This window comes from Piliocolobus tephrosceles, chromosome 1 (assembly GCF_002776525.5).
Source record: "Piliocolobus tephrosceles isolate RC106 chromosome 1, ASM277652v3, whole genome shotgun sequence".
Lineage (NCBI taxonomy): Eukaryota > Metazoa > Chordata > Mammalia > Primates > Cercopithecidae > Piliocolobus > Piliocolobus tephrosceles.
In genome coordinates, this window is record NC_045434.1 from 16,779,676 (window position 1) to 16,800,787 (window position 21,112).

Consider the following 21,112-nt stretch of genomic DNA (forward strand, 5'->3'; position numbering starts at 1 on the left):
TGCTTCATCAACTAGATTCTACAACATGAAAAGCTTGTGTCTCTTACAGATTCTCATAGGCAGATGCATAAAACGTGAGTAAGATGTGTCCACTGTTGGCACAGCTTCCTGCTATAGCTCAGCTAGTAGGAAAGCATGTACAAGTTTCAGCTAAGAACCATTTGGGAAGAGGAGATACAGGAGAGAAAAAAAATGCTTTTGGCTTGGCTTGGTGTTTTGTATTCAGCAGCACATCTAACCTTGAAGCTGTCGGAGTTTATCATGAATAATGCACCATGACAACATTCCACGTGATCCTTATAGGACAGACTGATGTCCTCATGGGCAAGGAAGGCAAAGCAGCGTGGTCCCATTCCCGGACAGAAACACACCATGACATGGCCGTTAGGAAGGAATGTTCATGCCACTGCGCTTCCACCTCCAGAGCTGCAGGGGTTCCAAGAAATCCCACCAAGACCTAAGGAAGAGCCGAGTGTGTACCCAGATGCAATACCAAGGAGAAAAGGCATCACCATGAAATCACATTTTATGCTGTGAATGAGAGGGAAGTACATCAGATGCCAATAAGCTTTTGCATCTGTACAAAAAGCTAAAATCTCAAGTAGATGTTGCTTGACTCACTGCATGCACCTTTAGCACCCATGAAAAATGCCAACACAGACCTGCAAACACAAATAGGCAATGCTCAAAGTCACCATTGGCTATGATCTCTGTCTTTAACTTACAGAATTGTAAGTTCTCCTATAAACAGAAAGAGAAGCTAAGACAACGCAACCGAACTAAATAAATGACATTTTGTTCATATTCTCTTCCTGTGGCATTTTTGTCTTAATGTATAGCCCATCTCCCAATTTTTAAGTTTTTACTTAATAAGAGGAAGCAGATATACAAGCTTATGCTCTTCTGAGAACAATGCTGAAGATTAACACAAGAGCTAATTTCCTAATTAGCACTTGTTTTTTAGATAAAAATAGACTAATGTTTTAGATAAAATTGTGGAAAATTTTCCTGCTGCCTCCCAGTGTAGAGCACTCATCTGTTCCTTTCCTCACTGTCATGTAAATAAGAGCTTCCAGAAGTCAGAAACTTCCTAGCTAAGTTTTGTCCTCAACTGTCTACAAAGCTCAGTCTTCCACAGTGGGATACAAAATGCTCTAGACCTAGTAGGGATGGGAGGCCTATTGGTAGAGTGGCCAGAGCACACAGCTGGTCCTCCCTCTCAGTAGCTTCCGTGACCACAATTGTAAAGCAATGATAGTGACAATTCCTCCCACAGTAATCACGTGATGTAATCAGGCAACGAATGGGAAAGTGCCCACCATGGAACAGACCTGCAAAGGAGGTCATATGCGGCCACCCAAAGAGCGGAGATCTCAAGAAATCTTATTTTTCACAAATGCAGGTGTCCAAACATCTCTTCATCTATTGAGGAAATCCCAGCATTGTTATGTATATGCACAGTGCTTACACACAAAGTCAATGTTGTTATAATGCACTTTCATGCAGTCAGATTTCTGATGTCCATGGAGTCAGGAAAAAGTCTGTCTCAGTTCTCAGAGAGAGACCAATTTGCCTTCTGCATTTGTTTTCTCTGGGCCCTTGACGATTGGATGGTGCCTGCCAACATTAAACACAGATCTTCCCTACCTAGTCCACACAGACTCACACTAATCTCTGCGGAAATACCCTCAAAGAAACACCCAAAATAATGCTTTACCAGGTTTCAAGGTATTCCTTAATCTAATCAAGTTGACACTTAAAATTAAGTCCACAAGTCCACCCCTTGTCAGCTTGGCACCTATATGCATCTTCTTAAACCATATCTAATTTCCAAATAAAGACAATAAAAAGGTAATAGTTCCAACTACTGTGATGTAACTAACATGACGCAACTAAAAACTCACTAAATCCTTTCCCCAGAATTTGGCTTTCAGAATTACAGCATGTGGGATTTTAATCTTTCAGGATTGTGATTTTTCAGGATTGCAGATGTTAGGGATTTTAGACTTTAGGGATTTAGACTTTAGGCATTTGGGGTTTTAGGGATTTAATTTTGGGAGATTTCAACATTCAGGATGACGGCATTCAGGATTATGTCTTCTGATATTATGATCAGCACCAGAGCAGCAGCTATCTAAAACAAACATATCATAAAAAGAGGAAACATAAAATGTATTTCTTTTACTTGGTTGCACTATCTTAGCTTGTTTTCTTGTTTGCAGGAGAATTTACAATTCTGTAAATTAAGGGCAGAGATCATAGACAATGGTGACTTTGAGCATCTCCCGTTTGTGTTTGCAGGTCTAAGTGTTGGCATTTTTCGTAGGTGCTAAGGATGTAGCGAGTCTCATGACACGTACTCGAGAGTTGTGCTGTTGATTTGGGTTTTAATCAATAGATTTTGTTAGTATACCAGGACAAGGTGATATTGCAAGCAAGTCTCACAGCAAAGGGAGGGAGAGCTCTACAGACCACCAATAAGAACAATCTGAAGTCCCGGTGTGCAGGGAGGGAGGGAAGTGCCTTGTTCAAGGGAGCTGCAGGTGGAAACTGCACCGGTGGTCATGTTCGCTTTTTTTCTGTGCAGACATTAGAAAGTGACAGTTTTGCTGGACCTGTCTCTCTGAGCAGATTTCAACTGCAGTCCACTTTTTAAGTCAGAAAGCAAAATGATACAGGCTGCCAAGAAAAGCGTTTATGCTCCAGGGGCCCCCAAACGGCATCCACCTCCCAATGACCTGGCAGTCCTGAGGATATAAGAACGGCTGATTCTATTCAATCTTGTTTTCTTCTTTCTAGACTGGAATGAAACGCAGGGAAAGGGAAATCTTTGGGGTTGTGCTGTGTTCAGTCACATCAACAGTTCTGTGGCAGGGATTCTGGTTCTAACTGCCAGGCTCCTGGAAGCCACTGAGACACCAAACCCTGTGGGAGGTGTAAGGCAGGTTCCCTGCGAAGGAAAGTGGTATCAGGTTGGGAAATTTGCCCACCATCACTGAAGAGTAACTGAGGATAGAGAAATCTTGCTCAAGACATAATTCAGAAAAAGGGATATTATGGTAATTTAGACAAAAGCTGGTCTCACCCTAAAGTGTTTTTATGCTTGGCCTCTGCCGCCATCATTTTTCTTTCAATGTCTTTCATTATACTAGAATGTTTATTATACTAGAATTGTGTCATATTATACTAGAAATGCATCATAATGGATATGAGCTGAGACAAAGGATAGAGAAAGTAATACAATGCTGGCAACTTTTACTCCAAGAAGGAAATTCTAAAGAAGCAGAGTGAAGCCAGCTGCACTATATGTCACATTGATATAAGTCACCAAAATGCTGGGTTCCCAAAATTGTGTTCCTTCTTTTCACAATCTCTTCCTGCTCACATCGGAAGTGGAGGTGAGCATGGTCCCTGGTGGATATGGGACAAGAGCAGCCAGGGGGATACCATGGGGCACAAACAGGTGCAGAAATAACTAGAACAGAAACCACATGGAAACATGTTGCCCATGCCCACCTTTTCTCTGCCCCGCCCAGGTCAGAGCTGGAATCCTTATCTCCAGTACTGACCACAGTTCCTCTCTCTGCAGGACCCTGAGGTCTCAAACTTGCCCCTCAACTGACCAGAAGCACAGGTTAGGCGTTAATGCAATGAACCTAATGAAACCTCTCAGAGAAGGACGCTATGCAAATATTATTAATCAAAAGCCTTATTCTTTTTCTCCCAAGCCCTCCCACCTTACGCAAGAATATAAGGAGATATTAACTTTACTTCCCTAGTGATGGAGAGATGTAATTAGAGCCTGGGAAGGTTTTCCCACAAGGCATTAGTGGGGAAATTTGCCAGCATTTTGATGAAATAAAACATGCAACTCTCTATTCTGTGCCAACTGCTTCTTTCTTTGGAACACAAAGTCATTTTTATGAGTGAAACTAGAAAAGAAAGAAAGAGCGAAAAAAAAAAAAAAGCAACAAAAACCAAGGGAGATAAGGTCACCCTCTCGTTTCTTCTGGCAAACCTCTCAGATTCCGGCAGACCCCTTCCCCCGAGACAGAGCAGGGCTGCACAGCTGCTCCTAACAGAGAAAAAGGAGCAAATTCAAGTAAACACTGAAAAAAACCTCAACAATTCTTAAAATGCTTAAGAGTTACCCTCAATACACTATATGAGAGAGGAAACTGTATTCAATCTTATTTGAACAAATCTCATAACAAATTCTCTACCTTTATGTCTTCCAAACTTTCCTAATGACTTAGTGATCAATTTATAATAATTTACTGATCACTGACAAGTCCAAGCACTGAGCCCTTTTGTGATCCATTTCAAACCATAGTCAGTTGCAAGTCCCTTTCTCCCTCTTCTCTTTGCTGGAATGCCTGCCTGCTGCATCAAACCCATCCTTCAGGACCCCTCTAAACTGCCTCCTCCTCTACTGCTCTGATTCTTCACCCACCCCAAGAGCTCTGGCAGAAGTCATTTGTCCCCTTTTGGTATTGTCTTTGTCTGTCTTTTCCTTTTACGATATATATTTTTGTTTTGTTTTGTTTTGTTTTTGTTTTTGTTTGAGAGGGAGTCTTGCTCTGTCACCCAGGCTGGAGTGCAGTGGCCGGATCTCAGCTCACTGCAAGCTCCGCCTCCCGGGTTCATGCTATTCTCCTGCCTTAGCCTCCCGAGTATCTGGGACTACAGGCACCTGCCACCTCGCCCAGCTAGTTTTTTGTATTTTTTTAGTAGAGATGGGGTTTCACCATGTTAGCCAGGATGGTCTCGATCTCCTGACCTCGTGATCCGCCCGTCTCAGCCTCCCAAAGTGCTGGGATTACGGGCTTGAGCCCCCGCCCCCGGCCTTTTTTTTTTTTTTTTTTTTTTTTGAGATGGAGTCTCGCACTCTTGCCCGGGCTGGAGTGCAATGGCGCAATCTCGGCTCACTGCAATCTCTGCCTCCTGGGTTCAAGCGATTCTCCTGCCTCAGCCTCCCGAGTAGCTGGGATTACAGGCGCCTGCCACCACGCCCAGCTAATTTTTTGTATTTTTAGTAGAGATGGGGTTTCACCACGTTGGCCAGGCTAGTCTCAAACTCCTGACCTCGTGATCCACCCACCTTGGTCTGTCTTTATCTTAAGGGACATATTATGTATAGCTTTATTATTCTTACTGTGTATTATCCAGTTTCCCCTACTGCACTGTGTACTCCTTGAGATGCAGATCTTGAGGACAGCATTCAGTATGCCCTAAACCCAGCGTTGTTTCGATTTCTTATATGCCATTATTACTCTAAGTGTGGCTCACAGGCTTGCAGTATGCACATGATTTGGGAGATCATTAGAAATAGAGTCTCCCACCCCACCCCAGTCCTACTTAATGAGAATCTGCATTTTAATCCATTACCTACCCAGGTTATTCACAGTACATTAAAGTCTGAGAAGTGCTGTTATATACAATGGATACTTAATAGATATTTTTCACATAAGCCAATTTCTTTTTTTTTTTTTTTGAGATGGAGTCTCGCTCTGTCACCCAAGCTGGAGTGCTGTGGCCACAGTCTCGACTCACTGCAAGCTCTGCCTCCTGGGTTCACACCATTCTCCCACCTCAGCCTCCTGAGCAGCTGGGACTAGAGGTACCTGCCACCACGCCCGGCTGATTTTTTGTATTTTTTAGTAGAGACAGGGTTTCACCGTATTAGCCAGGATGGTCTTGAGCTCCTGACCTCGTTATCTGCTTGTCTCGGCCTCCCAAAGTGCTGGGATTAAGGTGTGAGCCACCGCACCCGGCCCACATAAGCCAATTTCTATGCAAAGATCTTCCCTTTCATCCACTGCCACCCCCCATCCTAGGCACTGCAGATGAGCTGAGAACTAAGCCCACCTTCATTCAGGTGAAGTGCTTTCTCCTCGTTCACTCTAGCTTGCCATCCATAGCCTCCATGCATTCAGACAGCAAGTCATTTATTAATTAATTCCCTCACAACACATTTACTGAGGACCTGCCTCCTATATGCCAGGCACTGTGCATATTCCACAAGAACATTTACCTCTCAATGCACTGAATTGGGTTTATGGGATTAGGAAGAAGGCAAGGGGAGTGGCATGTAAATTGTGTGTCCTGTGCCTTACCAGGATGCTTGTCTGCTGCACAGATTTCTGGTGGATCAGGAAGGACAGAGCCCACAGACTCAACTCCTCTTCCAGGGCTCGGCTGGCTGCTGCCTCCCAGGCCTGGCTCTCACTGGCATAAGCTCTGCACCAGTGTTTTCTCAAGCCTCAGGACACACCCCAGTCACCAGGAAGGCTTGGGAAAACACAGAATGCTGAGCCCACCCTGAAACTTCTGATGCAGTAAGTAGTGAGGTACCAACAAGAACAGAAAAAGGCAGAAACACTAAAGAAGACGCCTGTATTCTCTGAGCTTCCCTGATGAGGTGTATCCTAGCAAACCTCATTCCCTTAGGTGTTACAGAATGCTTGGAGAAAAGACTAAAGAAGTGAAGTCTCCATTTAATGAAGCCCATTGAGAGAACCAAGTCTAGAAAGTTCACCAGGTCCTGAGCAGGAGCAGGGGACAAACTAGGGCCTGATTGGCCTGCTTTTTCACTTGCATTGTAAGCTTTATGTGTTACAGTATCATTAAAGGTAGAGAGACCAGGACTCAGCCCATGATAATAAAAATAAATCTGTGCAATACTGGGGAGCTTCAAAGCTAGATGTAATTATCTCTCATAGATGAAACCCAGCAGGTGAGCCCTGGCCCAGGAACAGCTCCTTTTCTCCCTGCCTACAGCTGTGCCCGGGCTGAAGCCGCTGACGCTGGGCTTGAGGGGTGCCTTCCCCTGCCTCCAACTTGCCTCCTCTCTCAGGCACCTCATCCTCCACCCAGTGTTATTATGAAATCAAGTGGCCTGTAGAAGGAGGACTGGGAGAATGTCAAGAATCCCTCCCCTCTCCAGTCCTTTCTCCCTTCCTCCCGTGCCCCATGACTTTCTAAACTCAACTGCAATGGATAGGTGGTGAGAACATGCAACAGCATTTCCTAGAACAGGATTTTCTACCTCCTTTTGGAAATCACTTATCTTATTCCCATAGTGCCCTAATTCCAACAGTATATGACATATACAATGAGAATGTCATATGAGCTAAGAAGGCTGAAGACCCATGCCTTAAGGCTAACCAGCTTCCAGAAGAATCCTTAAACCTACATTCCATTTCCATACCAATCCTGGGTGTCCTAACTTGCTCAATACCAGGAGTATCTATCAAGTTAGTAGGTGCCTAGGGGAATCTAGATGTCATTTTCAGCCCTTTCTCTTTCCCACACCCAGCAGAAATGGATGTGAGATCTCGCAATGAGCATCTAAAGTTTTCAGGATTGTTCCCAGGACCACACCTGAAAGCTTTCCTTTGACTCAGTCTACCCTGTGCCCATTCAACCCCAATGTCAGCCCTCATCTGCTTCCAGCCCAACTTCTATTTTGGTGCCTCATTTTAATTATTTTTTGTTTGTTGGTTGGTTGGTTTGTTTGTTTGTTTTTCTGGCCTCAGATCAATTCCTCTATCTCTGGTTTGATGTTGCAATTTCTCCTTTTTATCTTGGGTATTTTAGGCCATGTATGTGGAAATTTGATGCATGTGACCCCCTTTGGCACAGTCGGACATTTCTCAAATTCACCTCATTTCTGATCTCTGGTTCTGGAAATTATGAAGTCAGAAAGTCCCACGAAGGCTTATGTTTACTGGCATTACAAGGGCAGATACCATGTCTGCCTTACTTTCCTATTGCCTCCCATATTACCCAGCACATAATAGGTGTCAGACAAATATTTTTTATGAACAAGTGGATTATAGATATATCACACCATGGGCAGACTAATATAGTTTTTATTGTGTGAGTATGTTAAGTGTTTCTGGACAACTGATAAGGTTATATTTATAACCCAGAGGATTAATGTTCATGAAGTACTTTGAAATCCACAAAACAATAATGCTGTAAAAGAGTCAACTATTCCCTGGTGGAGATGATCAGAGGAACAGATTGTACAATTCATTTGGGGCTTAAAAGGTAGATATGAGTAAAGGTGGAAAGAAAATGGGATATGATGAGAAAACAATCAATAAACAAATTAAAACTCACCTTTATCATAATCATCATTCTCAACTGCATCTTCTTGAAGTTTCTGAAGTTTTAATCTTAAGGATATTACCTATGTTGGTATAAAGGGGAAAAAATAAAGAATTACAATAGAATTCAAGCAAACATTATTGTGAAAACTAAGAACATTTAGAAACTGTTTCAAAATGAACTTCTTCATTCTCTTTTAAAAAAATGCACATTTTTTTCAATGCATTAGTTTCTCCAAAAAAAGAGCTTATGTAAAGAAAAAGTGTAATTTGAGCATAACATCCACATAAAAAGTTAAAATGTTATTTTATTTTAAACAAAAACATCACACTGTGCCTTTATCTGCATGAAGAAATGCATAAGGAGAAGGAATACAAATTTCCTGACCAAATGGTCTCTGTTCTAAACATCACATTAAACTTATGAAAGTAAACACACTGAAACTGGAAGAGAAACCAAGAGAAAAAGAGCATGAACTTAAGCTCAGCAGGTCATCCTGAAAGCTTGAGTAAGAATGATGGCAAAGCTCTCACAAAACCCTTCTGAGAAGCCCTAAGGTTCAAATATTTTCCATTACAGAAAAGGGCACAGTCTTATTTAACCCACATGGAGACTCAGCGATCCAGTTACTTCTCTGAGTGTTACCAGTGGGTTGACTTAGCATCACTGATATGGTTTGGCTGTGTCCCCACCCAAATCTCATCTTGAACTGTAGCTCCCATAATTCCCACATGTCATGGGAGGTCATTCAATCATGGAGGTGGGTCTTTCCCATGCTGTTCTCATGATAATGAATAAGTCTCATGAGATCTGATGGTTTTATAAAAGGGAGTTCCCCTGCACAAGCTCCCTCTTGCCTGCCACCATGTAAGATGTGCCTTTCTCCTCCTTTGCCTTCCACCATGATTGTGAGGCCTCCCCAACCATATGGAACTGTGAGTCCATTAAACCTCTTTCTCTTTATAAATTACCCAGACTTGGGTATGTCTTTATTAGCAGCATGAGAACTGACCAATACAATCATTGTTCTTCTCAACAGGAGACCCAAAGATTTACTGACAATGAATCCTTGGCCTACCAATGAATGGATTTGGGCTTGCTCCCTGAAAAACATCTTCCTCCTTCTTTGCCTGGCTCACACCTACATTTCCTTCAACCCCTAGCACAAGTGCCATCTCCTCCAGTCTGTGTTAAATGTCTCTCCTCTATACCTCCCGTGTGACCTGTACTTGCTTCTATTCACAGACCCATTCAACAAATATTTACTGAGTGCCTCTTAGATATCAGGCCCTGTTTGTATTGTGTTGGTATACCAAGGATACGTCATAAAATGCTTAGCCCTCTAGACTTACATTCTAGGCAAAAACATAATACAGTCAGCCCTTGAACAACATAGGGATTATGGGCACCGACCCCTGCCCTACACAGTTGAAAATCTGTGTAGAACTTTTGACTTCCCCAAAACTTAACTACTAATAGCTGACTGTTGACCAGACACCTTACCAAAAACATAAACAGTTGATTAACACACATTTTGTATTATATGCTGTATTCTTACAATAAAAGTAAACTGGAAAAAAGAAAATGTTATTTAAAAATAATTGAGAAAAAAATAAATTCAACATTAACTAGATGACAAAAAAATCTTAAAAAATAGAAAATAAACTTCCTATTCATTAAGTGGAAGTGAGTCATCATCAAGGTCTTCATCCTCATCATCTTCATCTTGAGGAGGCTGAGGAGGAGGAAGAGGGGTTGGTCTTGCTGTCTCAGGGGTGGCAGAGGTAGAAGAGAAACTGCATATAAGTGATGCTTGCAGCTCAAATCCCTGTTGTTCCAAGGGTCAAATGTAAGTTTTATGGCACCTTAGCAAGTGACTAACACTATGAAAAAGGAAAAGGGAGAACCACGTTATGGGGATCAGGGATGCTGGTAGAAGGTGGAGGTTGCAATTTGAAATCTGATCTCCTTGAGATGGTGACAATTACGCAAAGATTTAAAAGCAGTAAGGTAGTGAACCATGAGGCTGTCTGGGAGAGAAACATTGCCACAGAGGGAAGAGCCAGTACAAAGGCTCAGGCAGAAGTGTTTCTGGTAAGAAAGCAAGAAGTGAAAGTGAAATGAAAAGCAAGTGAGAGCAAGAATGCCACTGGATCTGGGACAGATTGATGGAAGGGAAAACTGTAGAGAACGAGGTCACACAGGTAATGAGGACTGTGTCAAGAAGAGACACGAAGACCATTTAAAAGTTCTGATTTTACTCTGAAGTTCATGGGGGCCACTGGAGAGTTTGGGGTGGAAGAGCACATGATCTGACTTATATTTTAAACAGTTTCACTCTGGCTGCTGTTAGTAAGAGCAAAAGAAGGGAGGCCAGGTGAGAGGCCATGGTAACATTCAGGAAGGAGATGACGGGAGCTTGGATGATAGTGAGGATGGTGGCAATGGCAAAGATGGTGAGATGTGATCTGATTCCGGATATATTCAAAAGATCGCTGGTTAAATATAGAGCCAACAGGATTTGCTAATACCTCACAGGTGGGGTCTGAGGAAAACGCACCAGGATGATGCCAATGTTTGTTTTGTTTTTTGTTTTTTGTTTTCTGAGCCACTAGAAGAATGGAGTACTTATTACACCAGGCGATAGCCATCATTTTGCTTTGTTTGGTTTTATCTGTGCATATCATTCGACCTTGAGCATCTGGAGGGCAAGAACTATTTTGCATCCATGTATAAGACGCTAGTACTTACCCTTACTTGATTTTTCCACTGCTTTGGGCACATGGAAAGAGTACAAGTGCCTCTCTCCTTGTTCTGCTGAATAGGGTATGAGTGGCAATGATGGGGTTACCTCTATGCTGAAGCATTTGATGGCTCTTGTAGGACTCCCTAACATTCTCTTCCTCATGTCTGTGACTAAGGGGGTCACATGTTCAGATGGTGCAGGCTGGGTTCTTGAGTGACTCTATGGAGCAGAGCCCCCCCCCCCCCGCCAAAACCTCTGTGGAACATGAAGCATACGCAAGAAACACAATTTTGTTGTGTTGAGCCTATAACATAGTGTCTGTTACTAGCCTATCCTAACTAACACAATCTCCAAAGCCTAGCATAAGGCATTGTACTATTTGTCATTGATAAACGCTTTCTGAATGAATGAAGGAATGAATGAATAATCATATTAACCCCTTTGTCCTTGAATTGTTCTATATTACAACTGCCAAATTTACCAGTAACTTAGTCCCGTATATTAGGGAGAGAAGAAAGGCTCTGTGAGTGTTTGAAGGCCACATAGAGCTATAGCATTACCATCACCATACCCAAATGATGGTATCGTTAAACATTTATTTGAACAGAAGCTGAAGAAATGCAGGAAACAGAGTCAGAGAAAAAGATTCATTTACAGCCAAAGCCCACCCCACGATGCCCACCTTGTCCCGTGATCTCTATAAGGCCTTGAATGGACTGCCCTGGGATATGTCTGAATACCCATCTTTGCTGGAAGCACAGCCCCAGTGGCTATGTCTTGCACGGTACCACAACCCTGCCTGTGAAATGTCCTATAATGCCCTGCAGGCATAGTCCTTCCTTTTTCACCAGTTTCCACGGCCTTAGGTGGAGCCTACCTTGCAGGGCCCACTCCACTTCCCCTCCTCTGCATGCCTGATCACCAACTGCCTTTATTACCATCCTCTCAGTCCCACACAACCTCTGGAAATCTCGCTAAGCAGCGATTTCTAAACAGCATAAAATATACACAGTTGATTCTCCTTATTCACAGTACTGTAGTTACGTTCCGTAAAATTTCTGTGAATACTGAATTAGGGAATAATGAAGCATTGCTCCTAGAAAGAAATACAGGGCAGGTTCCCATGAGCCCCTGGTCACAATACTTTCCTCAATCAATCAACACGTAACCTTGTTCTATGTGTGTTTCTGTTTAAAAACAACTTATTTACTATGTATTATTGATCCATAAACATTGTACTCTGGCCAACAGCACTCTAACTCACGCCTGAATGAAGTTTCTGGAGCACCCATGTCTTCTCCATCGGGCCCATCACGGCCTTCCCGTGCTTAGGAGCACTAGATGGCATTAGCACTATGCTTGGAGGGCATTTGCAACGGCGAACTCACCAATAAATAGCACAAAAATGTTAAAAAAGATGGCATTAAATAGACCACAGAAAGGGTACTAGTTTGTAGTATGAGAGAGAAGGTAGAATGTCATCTGGTCTGACCTTGTTTGACCTAAGTAGAAAGCGTGTACATCAGGTGACCCAAATTTTTTGGCACTCTGTGCAGGTTCAAAATTACCAGCAGGCATGGTGGTTCATGACTGTGATCCCAGTACCTTGGAGGCTGAGGCAGGAGGATCGCTTGAGACCAGAAGTTCAAGACCAGTCTGGGCAACATGGTGAGACCCTCATCTCTACCCGAAAAAAAAAAAAAAATAGCCAGGCATGGTGGCACGCGCCTGTAGTCCCAGCCACTAGGGAGGCTAAGGCAAGAGAATTGCCTGAGCCCAGGAGTTCAAGGTTACAGAGAGTTACGATGACACCACTGCACCCCAGCCTGGATGACAGAGACCCCATCTCTTAAAAAAATAAAATAAAAATGAAAAATGACCATAAAGGTGCCGTGAGTATTGATTTTGGAGTTAACAACAAATTTTAGCAAGTAGATGAATTCACACATACAGAATTCATGAATACTGAGGATCAAGCATCTTTTAGAAGAAGCTGAAACTTAAATTCCTGAGATTCCCATTTTTACTTAAGTAGAAGGGAGAGGAAGTTAAGGAATTAGAATATAATATCAAAAAGGCCCCCAAACACTAGAAATCCTACTCTTTCAAAGGATCTCTTTGGAGATCCTTCACCCAACCTTCCGCCCCGTCCCGAGGGCCTCAGCCGCAACCCCAGCGAGCAGGCTGGGGCCTCTGCGTAAGCACCATGGGAAAACAAGTCCCTGAGCAGCCCGCCCCATCACAGACAGTTCCCACTGTCAAGAGGTTCTTCCTCCTATTGAGGCAAACTCTGCTTTCCTGTAAGTCCTGTGCTGAGTTATTTTTGTCATTCCCACTACTCAGTTAATTCCTCTCCCACACAACAGATACTCAAGTACGGCCTTGCGTTACTTAATGACAGGGATGCATTCTGAGAAAAGCATTATTAGGTGACTTCTTCATTGGGTGAACATCGTAGATTGTGCTTACACAAATCTGGATGGTGTAACCCATTTCACACCTAGGCTAGAGGGAATAGTCTATTGCTCCTGGGCTACAAACCTGTGCAGCCTGTGACTGTACTGAATACTGCAGGCAAGTGTAACACAATGGTAAGGTATTGGTGTATCTAAACATATCTGAATGTAGAAAGGGTACAACAAAAACACTGTATGATAATCTCATAGGATCACTGTCACATCATATATGTGATCTGTCGCTGACCACAATGTCATTATATAGTACACGAGTATAACTGAAGATAGTGCCACGTTTTTCCCTGCCCAGGTGTGGGATTGCCATAGACAACAATACTTACGCTACAGAAAAAGTGTATCCAGAGTCTACCATTTGAGAGAAGACAGGAATTTAATTTGAGCTATGGGCAGAAGGGAGAGCTTCATTAGCTTTTGACTCAAACTCTCTAAATAGGAGCTATTTCTCTAATGATGACAATGGGCAATTTCTGGGTACTTCCAGGCCCTGTCTGAAGCACTTTGCACATATGATCACATTTAGTTTAATTAAGTGGAGAAGAGAAACACCGCAGGAAGGTAGACCCGCTTGCAAAACCCAGGTGAAAGATAACAAGGATCTGAGCCAGGGCAGCGGCCATGGTGGTGAGAGACAGATTAGCAGTAGGACTCAGAGGGCTTAGAGGCCGGCCAGATGTGGGACGAGGGAGAGGGAGGTGTGGAAGATGGTTGTGGTTTCTGGCCTAAGAAACTGGATAGATTCTATGCATTCGAATCAACCAATATTGGAGGCCCTTCAGAACGGGTTTGGGGGAAAGACAAGGGCATCGGTTTAGGCAATGACTAACTGGAAGACTCCACACATCACCCAGAATACAAGCCTGCATCTCTGCTCTGGCCTCAATCCCTCTCTGCATAATAAATCAGAGGGCTGGGCTGAGGTCCCTGAGGGCTGAAAAACGGCAAACAGGGACAGGGCTAGGAACATCAGACTATAGATAAAGAACGGAAGGTAGATGCTCTTTCAGGGAATGAGCATGAGCTTCTGCAGATTCTCCTCCCAGATGCCTGATGAGTGGGTGCTCCACCTCCCTACTCACATGAACACATCCCCACACACACGCACAAACACCTGAGTGCACACACACCCACAAATACGTACCCTCACACACGCATGCACAAACACACACATGCACACACAGCACAAACAAGCACACACACATACACACACGCACACACAGCACAAACATGCACACACACATATACACACGCACACACATGCACACCTATATGCACACAAACACGAGTGCACACACCCACAAATACATACACTCACACATGCATGCACATGCACACACAGCACAAGCATGCACACAAACATACACACCCGCACCCACATGCACAACTATATGCACACACACACAAACACGAGTGCACACACACCCGCAAATACATACACTCACACATGCATGCACAAACACACGCACATGCACACACAGCACAAACATGCACACACACATACACACGCATACACAGCACAAACATGCACACGCAAACACATACGCACAAGCACACATATGCACACCTCTAAGCACGCGTGCACACACACACACACACAAACACACATATATACACACACCAGGATTAAAACACAGTCTGGCAATAGATCAGCCACAGAGCATCTCTACCTGGGCTTCTCTGGGAATTTTTGTGGGTAGAGGAACCCTGCCTACTTCTGGCTATATCCACCTCTCGGATAACTGGATGGACAGCAACATCATAAGGCTGGGCCTTAGATGTCTCCAGTTTGTCCTTATTTCCAAAGCAGCTACATTCTCATTTGAGCCTTAGAACAATCCTATGAGTGGGTGTTATCTCTAAATACGGAAACTGAGAGCCGGAGAAGTTCAATGACCAGAAGCAAAGTCTCCTGACCCTATGGAAGGCAGCAGTCACTGCAGCAGGATGGAAGGGAATGAGTGAAGTGGATGAAGAGCAGGATCGCCCTGATACAGGGCATCCCCATTTTTGTATCTCTCAACCTCTTCCAAACTTCACCCAGCTCAATCTCCCCTGCCCCCAGTTTCCTGTCTCAAAGCAGAGCTGAGCTGAGTTAACCACGTCTCACCTAGGCCAGGGCCTGTGGAGGAGCCTGCGGCCCAATGGAGAGCAAATCTGAGCACCTACGTGACAGAGAAGACAAAAGGGAGGGCAGATCTGTGTCCAATTCAAAGAGACAGAAGTGTAGCAACATCCTTGTTCAGCCAGCTCCAAAAGGAGCTGCTGCAGCTTCTAGGAGGATAGCAGTTGAGCCCAGAACCCCTCATTTTCTGCCATCTGCCCAGTGCTAATCTGAGCTCACGACAATCTCGGGCTGCAGAGGTGGAGGAGACACTGACCTCCACCTGCCTCCGGTTTCTCAGCAGGCAGTCCCGCAGCACTGGCTCCCATTTCCTGAGCAGGGTGTCCCAAGAGTGGGCATCCCCCGATCCGCTGCTCCCATCACCACCACAGCCAGCCAATGAGGGATCCAGAGAACTGGAGGAACCAGGTTCCATGTCCGGTAAAGAATGCATCTCACACTCTGGCCTGGAGCTGTTCCCTGCGGTCTGGGCCAAGTCTTCTGAGACCTGTGTAGCCAAGAGACTGAAGGGCCGAGAGAGACATTGAGGGTCCTTATGAGGCCCGTCCAAGCTGGCAGCTTTGGCTCCCATATCCTGGGGGCTCTGGCAAGGGGACTCGGCCTCTCTGGATGGCGGGCAGCCTTCTGCTTCTCCACGTTCCCCGGCAGAGCCAAGCGAGAGCCGAATAAAGCTAAAGCTTGAGGCAAAGGCACTGCGAGAGCCAGGAGGGGTTGGGGGGTCCTCAGGGCCACAGCCAGGGTTGCAGCGATTGCTACTCAACTCTGCTGATGGCACAGAGCCTGCTGCCTGGACGTGCCTTGCTCCATCACTGCAGGCTGCCTCCCAGCTGGCGTCCAAGGTCTCAGAACTGTCCATGGCTGCAAACTCTTGCTGCCACCCAGCATTCCCAGGGCCACACAGCCTGCTAAGCCTGTCAGGCAATCTGGTGCCACCTCTGAGCTGAATCCCAAAGTGTGCCGAGGTTCCTCTCACAGAGGTCACAGCAGGGGCTGTTGCGCTCTTGGAAACAGAGCTCCCGACCAAGAGGCCTCTCAGGTCAAGGCCACACTCTCTGGTCCTAGACTCCAAGTGGTGGGACTCCTCGCCAGGCACCCCTCCTGGGACCCGGAACAGTGTGCCCACTGCTGGGGAAAGGAACCCGATCCCAGGCCCTGTCGAGCTTCTCATGTAGCCCGGCCTCCGTGCCAGCCGCCGCCTCCGAAAGCACGCTGCCGGTGGTAAGCAATCCCGGCTGCCTGGGAAGGAAAGAGAAAACAGCACTATAAACATGCAGTTCTTACTGGCCCAGCTGGAACTGCATCTGGAGCACATCCCTAGGTTTAAAGGTCATCTCTCGGTACGCCTGTCAAAGATAGATGCTGGCTCAGTGGTCCTGGGGCCAATCCATTATGAAAATCCTGACAATCCTCAGGAAGTGTTTGCCTGGAACATGTAGAAATCAACACAGCATCTCAGCTCCTTGGTTTAGCAGAGCAACTGGCACTGCCGTACGCTATGCCCACAGGTCAGCATGAATACAACCTTGGCGGCTCCTGAACCCTCCAACATCTTGCCTGTTGGTCTTTTATGGCACATCAGTACTCTCATCCTGGAGTGGGCCTGGAAAGCAAATGACGTGAAAGTGGGATGCCAGAGCATGCCTCTAAATGAGATCCAACCATTTACTCCAGCTATTCATTGAACAACACGTGAATGTTCACTAGCTGAGCTATCCACGTCCCTGCAAGACTGATCTGTTGCTGCAGACCATGGATAGCTGGCTGCGGCGCAATGTATGGCCATCATCTCATCTCACTCAGTGAATGACAGGAGGCCTGCTTGATGTCTTCTCCAAACCAGTGCTGTATTCCCCTCCCAGCTAGGCTATAGGAACAGGAACAATAACAAATGCTGACTCCTCATTGCCTGGTTCAAACCCTGACTATACCACTTGCTGGTTGTGTGACCTTCCACAAAGTTACTTAACCGCTCTGTGCCTCAGTTTCCCCATCAGTAAAGTGGTGATATTAACAGTAGCTCTCTCATAAGGTGGTTGTGAGCTTTCAACTAAATGAGTTACGTTAGAACAATGTCTGGCACATATGATAAGAGTTATTAAAATGTTATTTTTAGATTGCATAGCATTTTGCTACTCATAATGTGTTTTTAATTTACATTAATTTCATTCACTCCCTCCCAAGACCATGTGAATCAATCAGACCAGAAACTATAGCTTTCCTTTTATATTAAAGGCAACTGAGATTCAGAGAACTTGACTTTCCAGAACCCCCTGCAAGTAGCCAAGTGACCAGGCCAAAGTCTCTTGACTCTACTGGCCCACACAGAGCTCCCTCATCTCAGGACCCTGCCACATTGCAAATCAGGCATGAAAGTAAAACCAGGCAGCACTAGACATAGCTGTAGTCACCATATTGGCCAGGCTGGTCTTGAACTCCTGACTCCATACCATGGCCTATGGAGAGAAGTGGAACAAAGCTTCACTCCAGGCCCACACATCCTGCTTTGCTTCCCAGAACAGACATGGTCTTGGAATCTTTGTCCTGTTAAGCCGAGATCAGTAGGCATTAAAGATCCCACTGAGCTACAATCATGGCACATGTCAGCTCCTAAAAGGGGTGGGGTTGGCACTGATAATCTCTGGGGAAATGAGCACAATGACCTCTAGCCCTCTATTTCCTGACTTGAGCATCTGAAGATAACAGAGCCCAAGACTTGCTCACACAGTGACTTGCTCTTGCCAACTGCGGGGAGCCCCAGAAGGGCTAATGCTGCCCGGGGCACACAGAATTCCGGAAGCTTGCAGGGAAGGGAGGAATGGAATCAGGGACCATGAGGTGGTGGTGGAGGAAGTCAGAGTTAAGAAAGGAAGGGAGGCATTTAACACTATAACTCTAGGAGATCGGTACTATTCCCATTTTACAAATAATACAGCTAAAGCTCAAAAAGCCTTACTTTGCCCCAGAACTCCAGGATCATGGTTTCCCAAAGCCCGGACTTGAACTGAGGCTTGTCTGGTTCCAAAGTACACGCCCTTTCAATTCCTTTTGCCTCCAAGTATATCAGTTAGGGCGACAGCGTAAAATGACAGGAAGGCAAAAGAAACATTTCATTTTTTTTTTCTTTCTTTCTTCAAGACAGAGGACATGCGAGTTGAAGCCAGTAGAAAAGGACGTGATGAGAGGTGCAGAAGGAATCCTTCATCATCCGAGGACACGAGGCTCCCTGCAGTGTCCGGACCCGACCCGCAGGGGGAGCCGTCGGAACAGGGCGGCCGGGCGTTAGGAGGGGGCAGAGAGAGACCTTCAGGGACACTCGCTCATAACCCCTGCAAAGCGAGCAAAATGTTCCCCGGAGAACAAAGAATCTGAAAGTAAGTTAGAGAAAACATCGAATTCTGGCTTCAATTACCAAAGGAAAACAATCCAACAATTTCGTATCTTGAAAAATGAGTCCAGTGAAACCTATATTGTCTGTAGTTTAAAAAGACTTTTAACTATTTTTTATGTAAGTACCAGTCATCCAGATAACCCTTCTGAAGTTAAAAGAAAAAGGCTAAGTAGAAAATTATTTGTTTGAAATTTCATTTCTTTTCAAAGGCCTGAGGGCACTTCAATCTGAGTAGCCTTTTCTTTTTCTCTTTTCTTTTTTTTTTTTTTTTCTTTTTGAGATGGTCTCACTCTTGTTGCCCAGGCTGGAGTGCAGTGGCGTGATCTCGGCTCACTGCTTCCAGGTTCAGGTGATTCTCCTGCCTCAGCCTCCCAAGTAGCTGGAATTGCGGGTGCCAGCCACTACGCCCAGCTAATTTTTGTATTTTTAGTAGAGAGGGGGTTTCACCATATTGGCCAGGCTGGTCTTGAACTCCTGACCTCAGGTGATCCACCCGCCTCAGCCTCCCAAAGTGCTGGGATTACAGTTGTGAGCTATTATAGCCACCGCGCCCAGCCCCTGAGTAACCTTTTCTAAAACCACTCAACCAAAGGTCCTGAAGTCCTGAAAGCCAGGTTCCAGCTGCAGCACAGTGAGGTTACCCAATGTGAACCCTTGTTTCTACTGGGGCCCTGGGAAGCTGTGATGAGCTGGGGACCAGGAGCAACAAGCCCGGGAGGGCAAACATAAGAGAGGTGTGTACCAAACGTGGGAATGAGATACGGGGATCACCTGGCTTCTGCACCCTGCTGAGGGCTCATGCAAACCATCCCCTGGCCATTGGCCTTCCCAGAAGGTGACCCGAAAAGCAAAGACTGTCACATACTATGAATCCTAACCCTGAGGGGACAGAGGGCAGATCCGGAGGGCACTGCTGGAATCTGCTAGAAGAATTCCAGGAAATCCATATAAGGCAGGAATGAAATCTGTAGGAAAAACTCTCAGTTTCCCATAACGAAAGGCCATTTTTTCTCACTCTTTTTTCCCCTTTTTTTATTTTTTTATTTTTTTTTATTTTTTTGAGGAAATTTATGACATCCCCTGTGACCAGAATCAATTCTCACTTACATATCCAAGTCTTGCCGTCACACCTTGCAGTTCAATAAGGATTAGGATGCGTTCAGACCTTGGAGATAAATACTCCTTCCTAGCACCTAAGTGCAATCAGCTCTGGAAGGAGGTTCAAGAGGGCAGGAAGCAACATATGGCAAGGTGAAGAAAAGGCACAAAGTACAGGCAGGTTTTGAGAGCCAGTTGGGAAACAAGCTGCACCCTCTGTGATCTGCGAAACCCAGAGATGCCTTGTTCCACCCATCTAGCCCAGGAACAAACGACTGAGCAGGGAAAGGGAGCCTGGCGCAGCTGTCTCTGCTCCTCAAGGCCTCTTGTCCTGCAACAGATCAATTCTAGAGGGAAGTGCTCATGCCTTACTTCCTCTCTGAAGCACAGACCTGCCTGCCCTGGTAATCTATGACCCCTATCTCCACCTTGTGCAGCCCAACAAGCTCTGATTGGAGGGAAGTGAAAGACAGCAGCTTAGAACAGACCCAGATGTCAATGGGTCTCTATATACAGTCTAAATAGGATGCCTGGAAATATATGTTGACCTAGCTTAGAAGGAAAATTGGGGCAAGCCAATATTAACCAGCCAATCGGCAAGAATCCTGCCGGCCCTCCCTCTATGCTCTCCCTTCATCTATCCAAATCCTTCCCAGCCTTCAGCTTCCAATCCCTTCCCCATCAGCTCCCTTCTCCTGATTGCCCAGTTAACAGGGCTTCACCAATTGTCCATATCACTCATTCCCTCCATCACTCATTCCCCTCTACGTATTGTTAACACCCGGCACTGTTAGTGATTTTCTGTGGTGGATATGAATTGTTTCCAGTTTATACTACACAGAAGTTTCCTGAGGTCTTTATAATTCCTAAAACAATCCTAGTTTACAGTATATCAGAGAATAAATTAAAATACACATTGGTCAGACAATATTCATTTTTAACTATGAAATCTTAAACATGCAGTTTAAGAAAACATGATACTTAGTTTTTGTCCTGGAGCAGTGGCTCATGCCTGTAATCCCAGCACTTTGGGAGGCTGAGGTGGGTGGATGGATCACTTGAGGTCAGGAGTTCGAGACCAGCGTGGGCAACATGGTGAGGCCCCATCTCTACTAAAAATACAAAAATTAGCCTGGTGTGGCGGTGCATGCCTGTAATCCCAGCTACTC

The 21,112-nt window shown here is 45.1% G+C and overlaps 1 protein-coding gene across 7 annotated transcripts in view; it reads right to left on the minus strand.

Annotated features, from left to right (window-relative positions):
* DISC1 (DISC1 scaffold protein) overlaps nucleotides 1-21,112 on the minus strand; it is a 406,407-nt gene that overhangs the window by 322,112 nt on the left and 63,183 nt on the right. For 5 of the 7 annotated variants that reach the window (XR_002726289.2, XM_023191797.3, XM_023191798.2 and 2 more), the window contains exons 2-3: nucleotides 15,714-16,693; nucleotides 8,128-8,197 (exon numbers count right to left, since the gene is read on the minus strand). Coding sequence is in view for 6 of the 7 variants with exons in the window: in XM_023191797.3 (XP_023047565.2) it covers nucleotides 8,128-8,197; nucleotides 15,714-16,693 (1,050 nt within the window). In the remaining variant the exon portion in view is untranslated. The remainder of the gene's footprint in view (nucleotides 1-8,127; nucleotides 8,198-15,713; nucleotides 16,694-21,112) is intronic. The other 2 variants (XM_023191802.2, XM_023191801.2) reach the window with 1 other exon arrangement.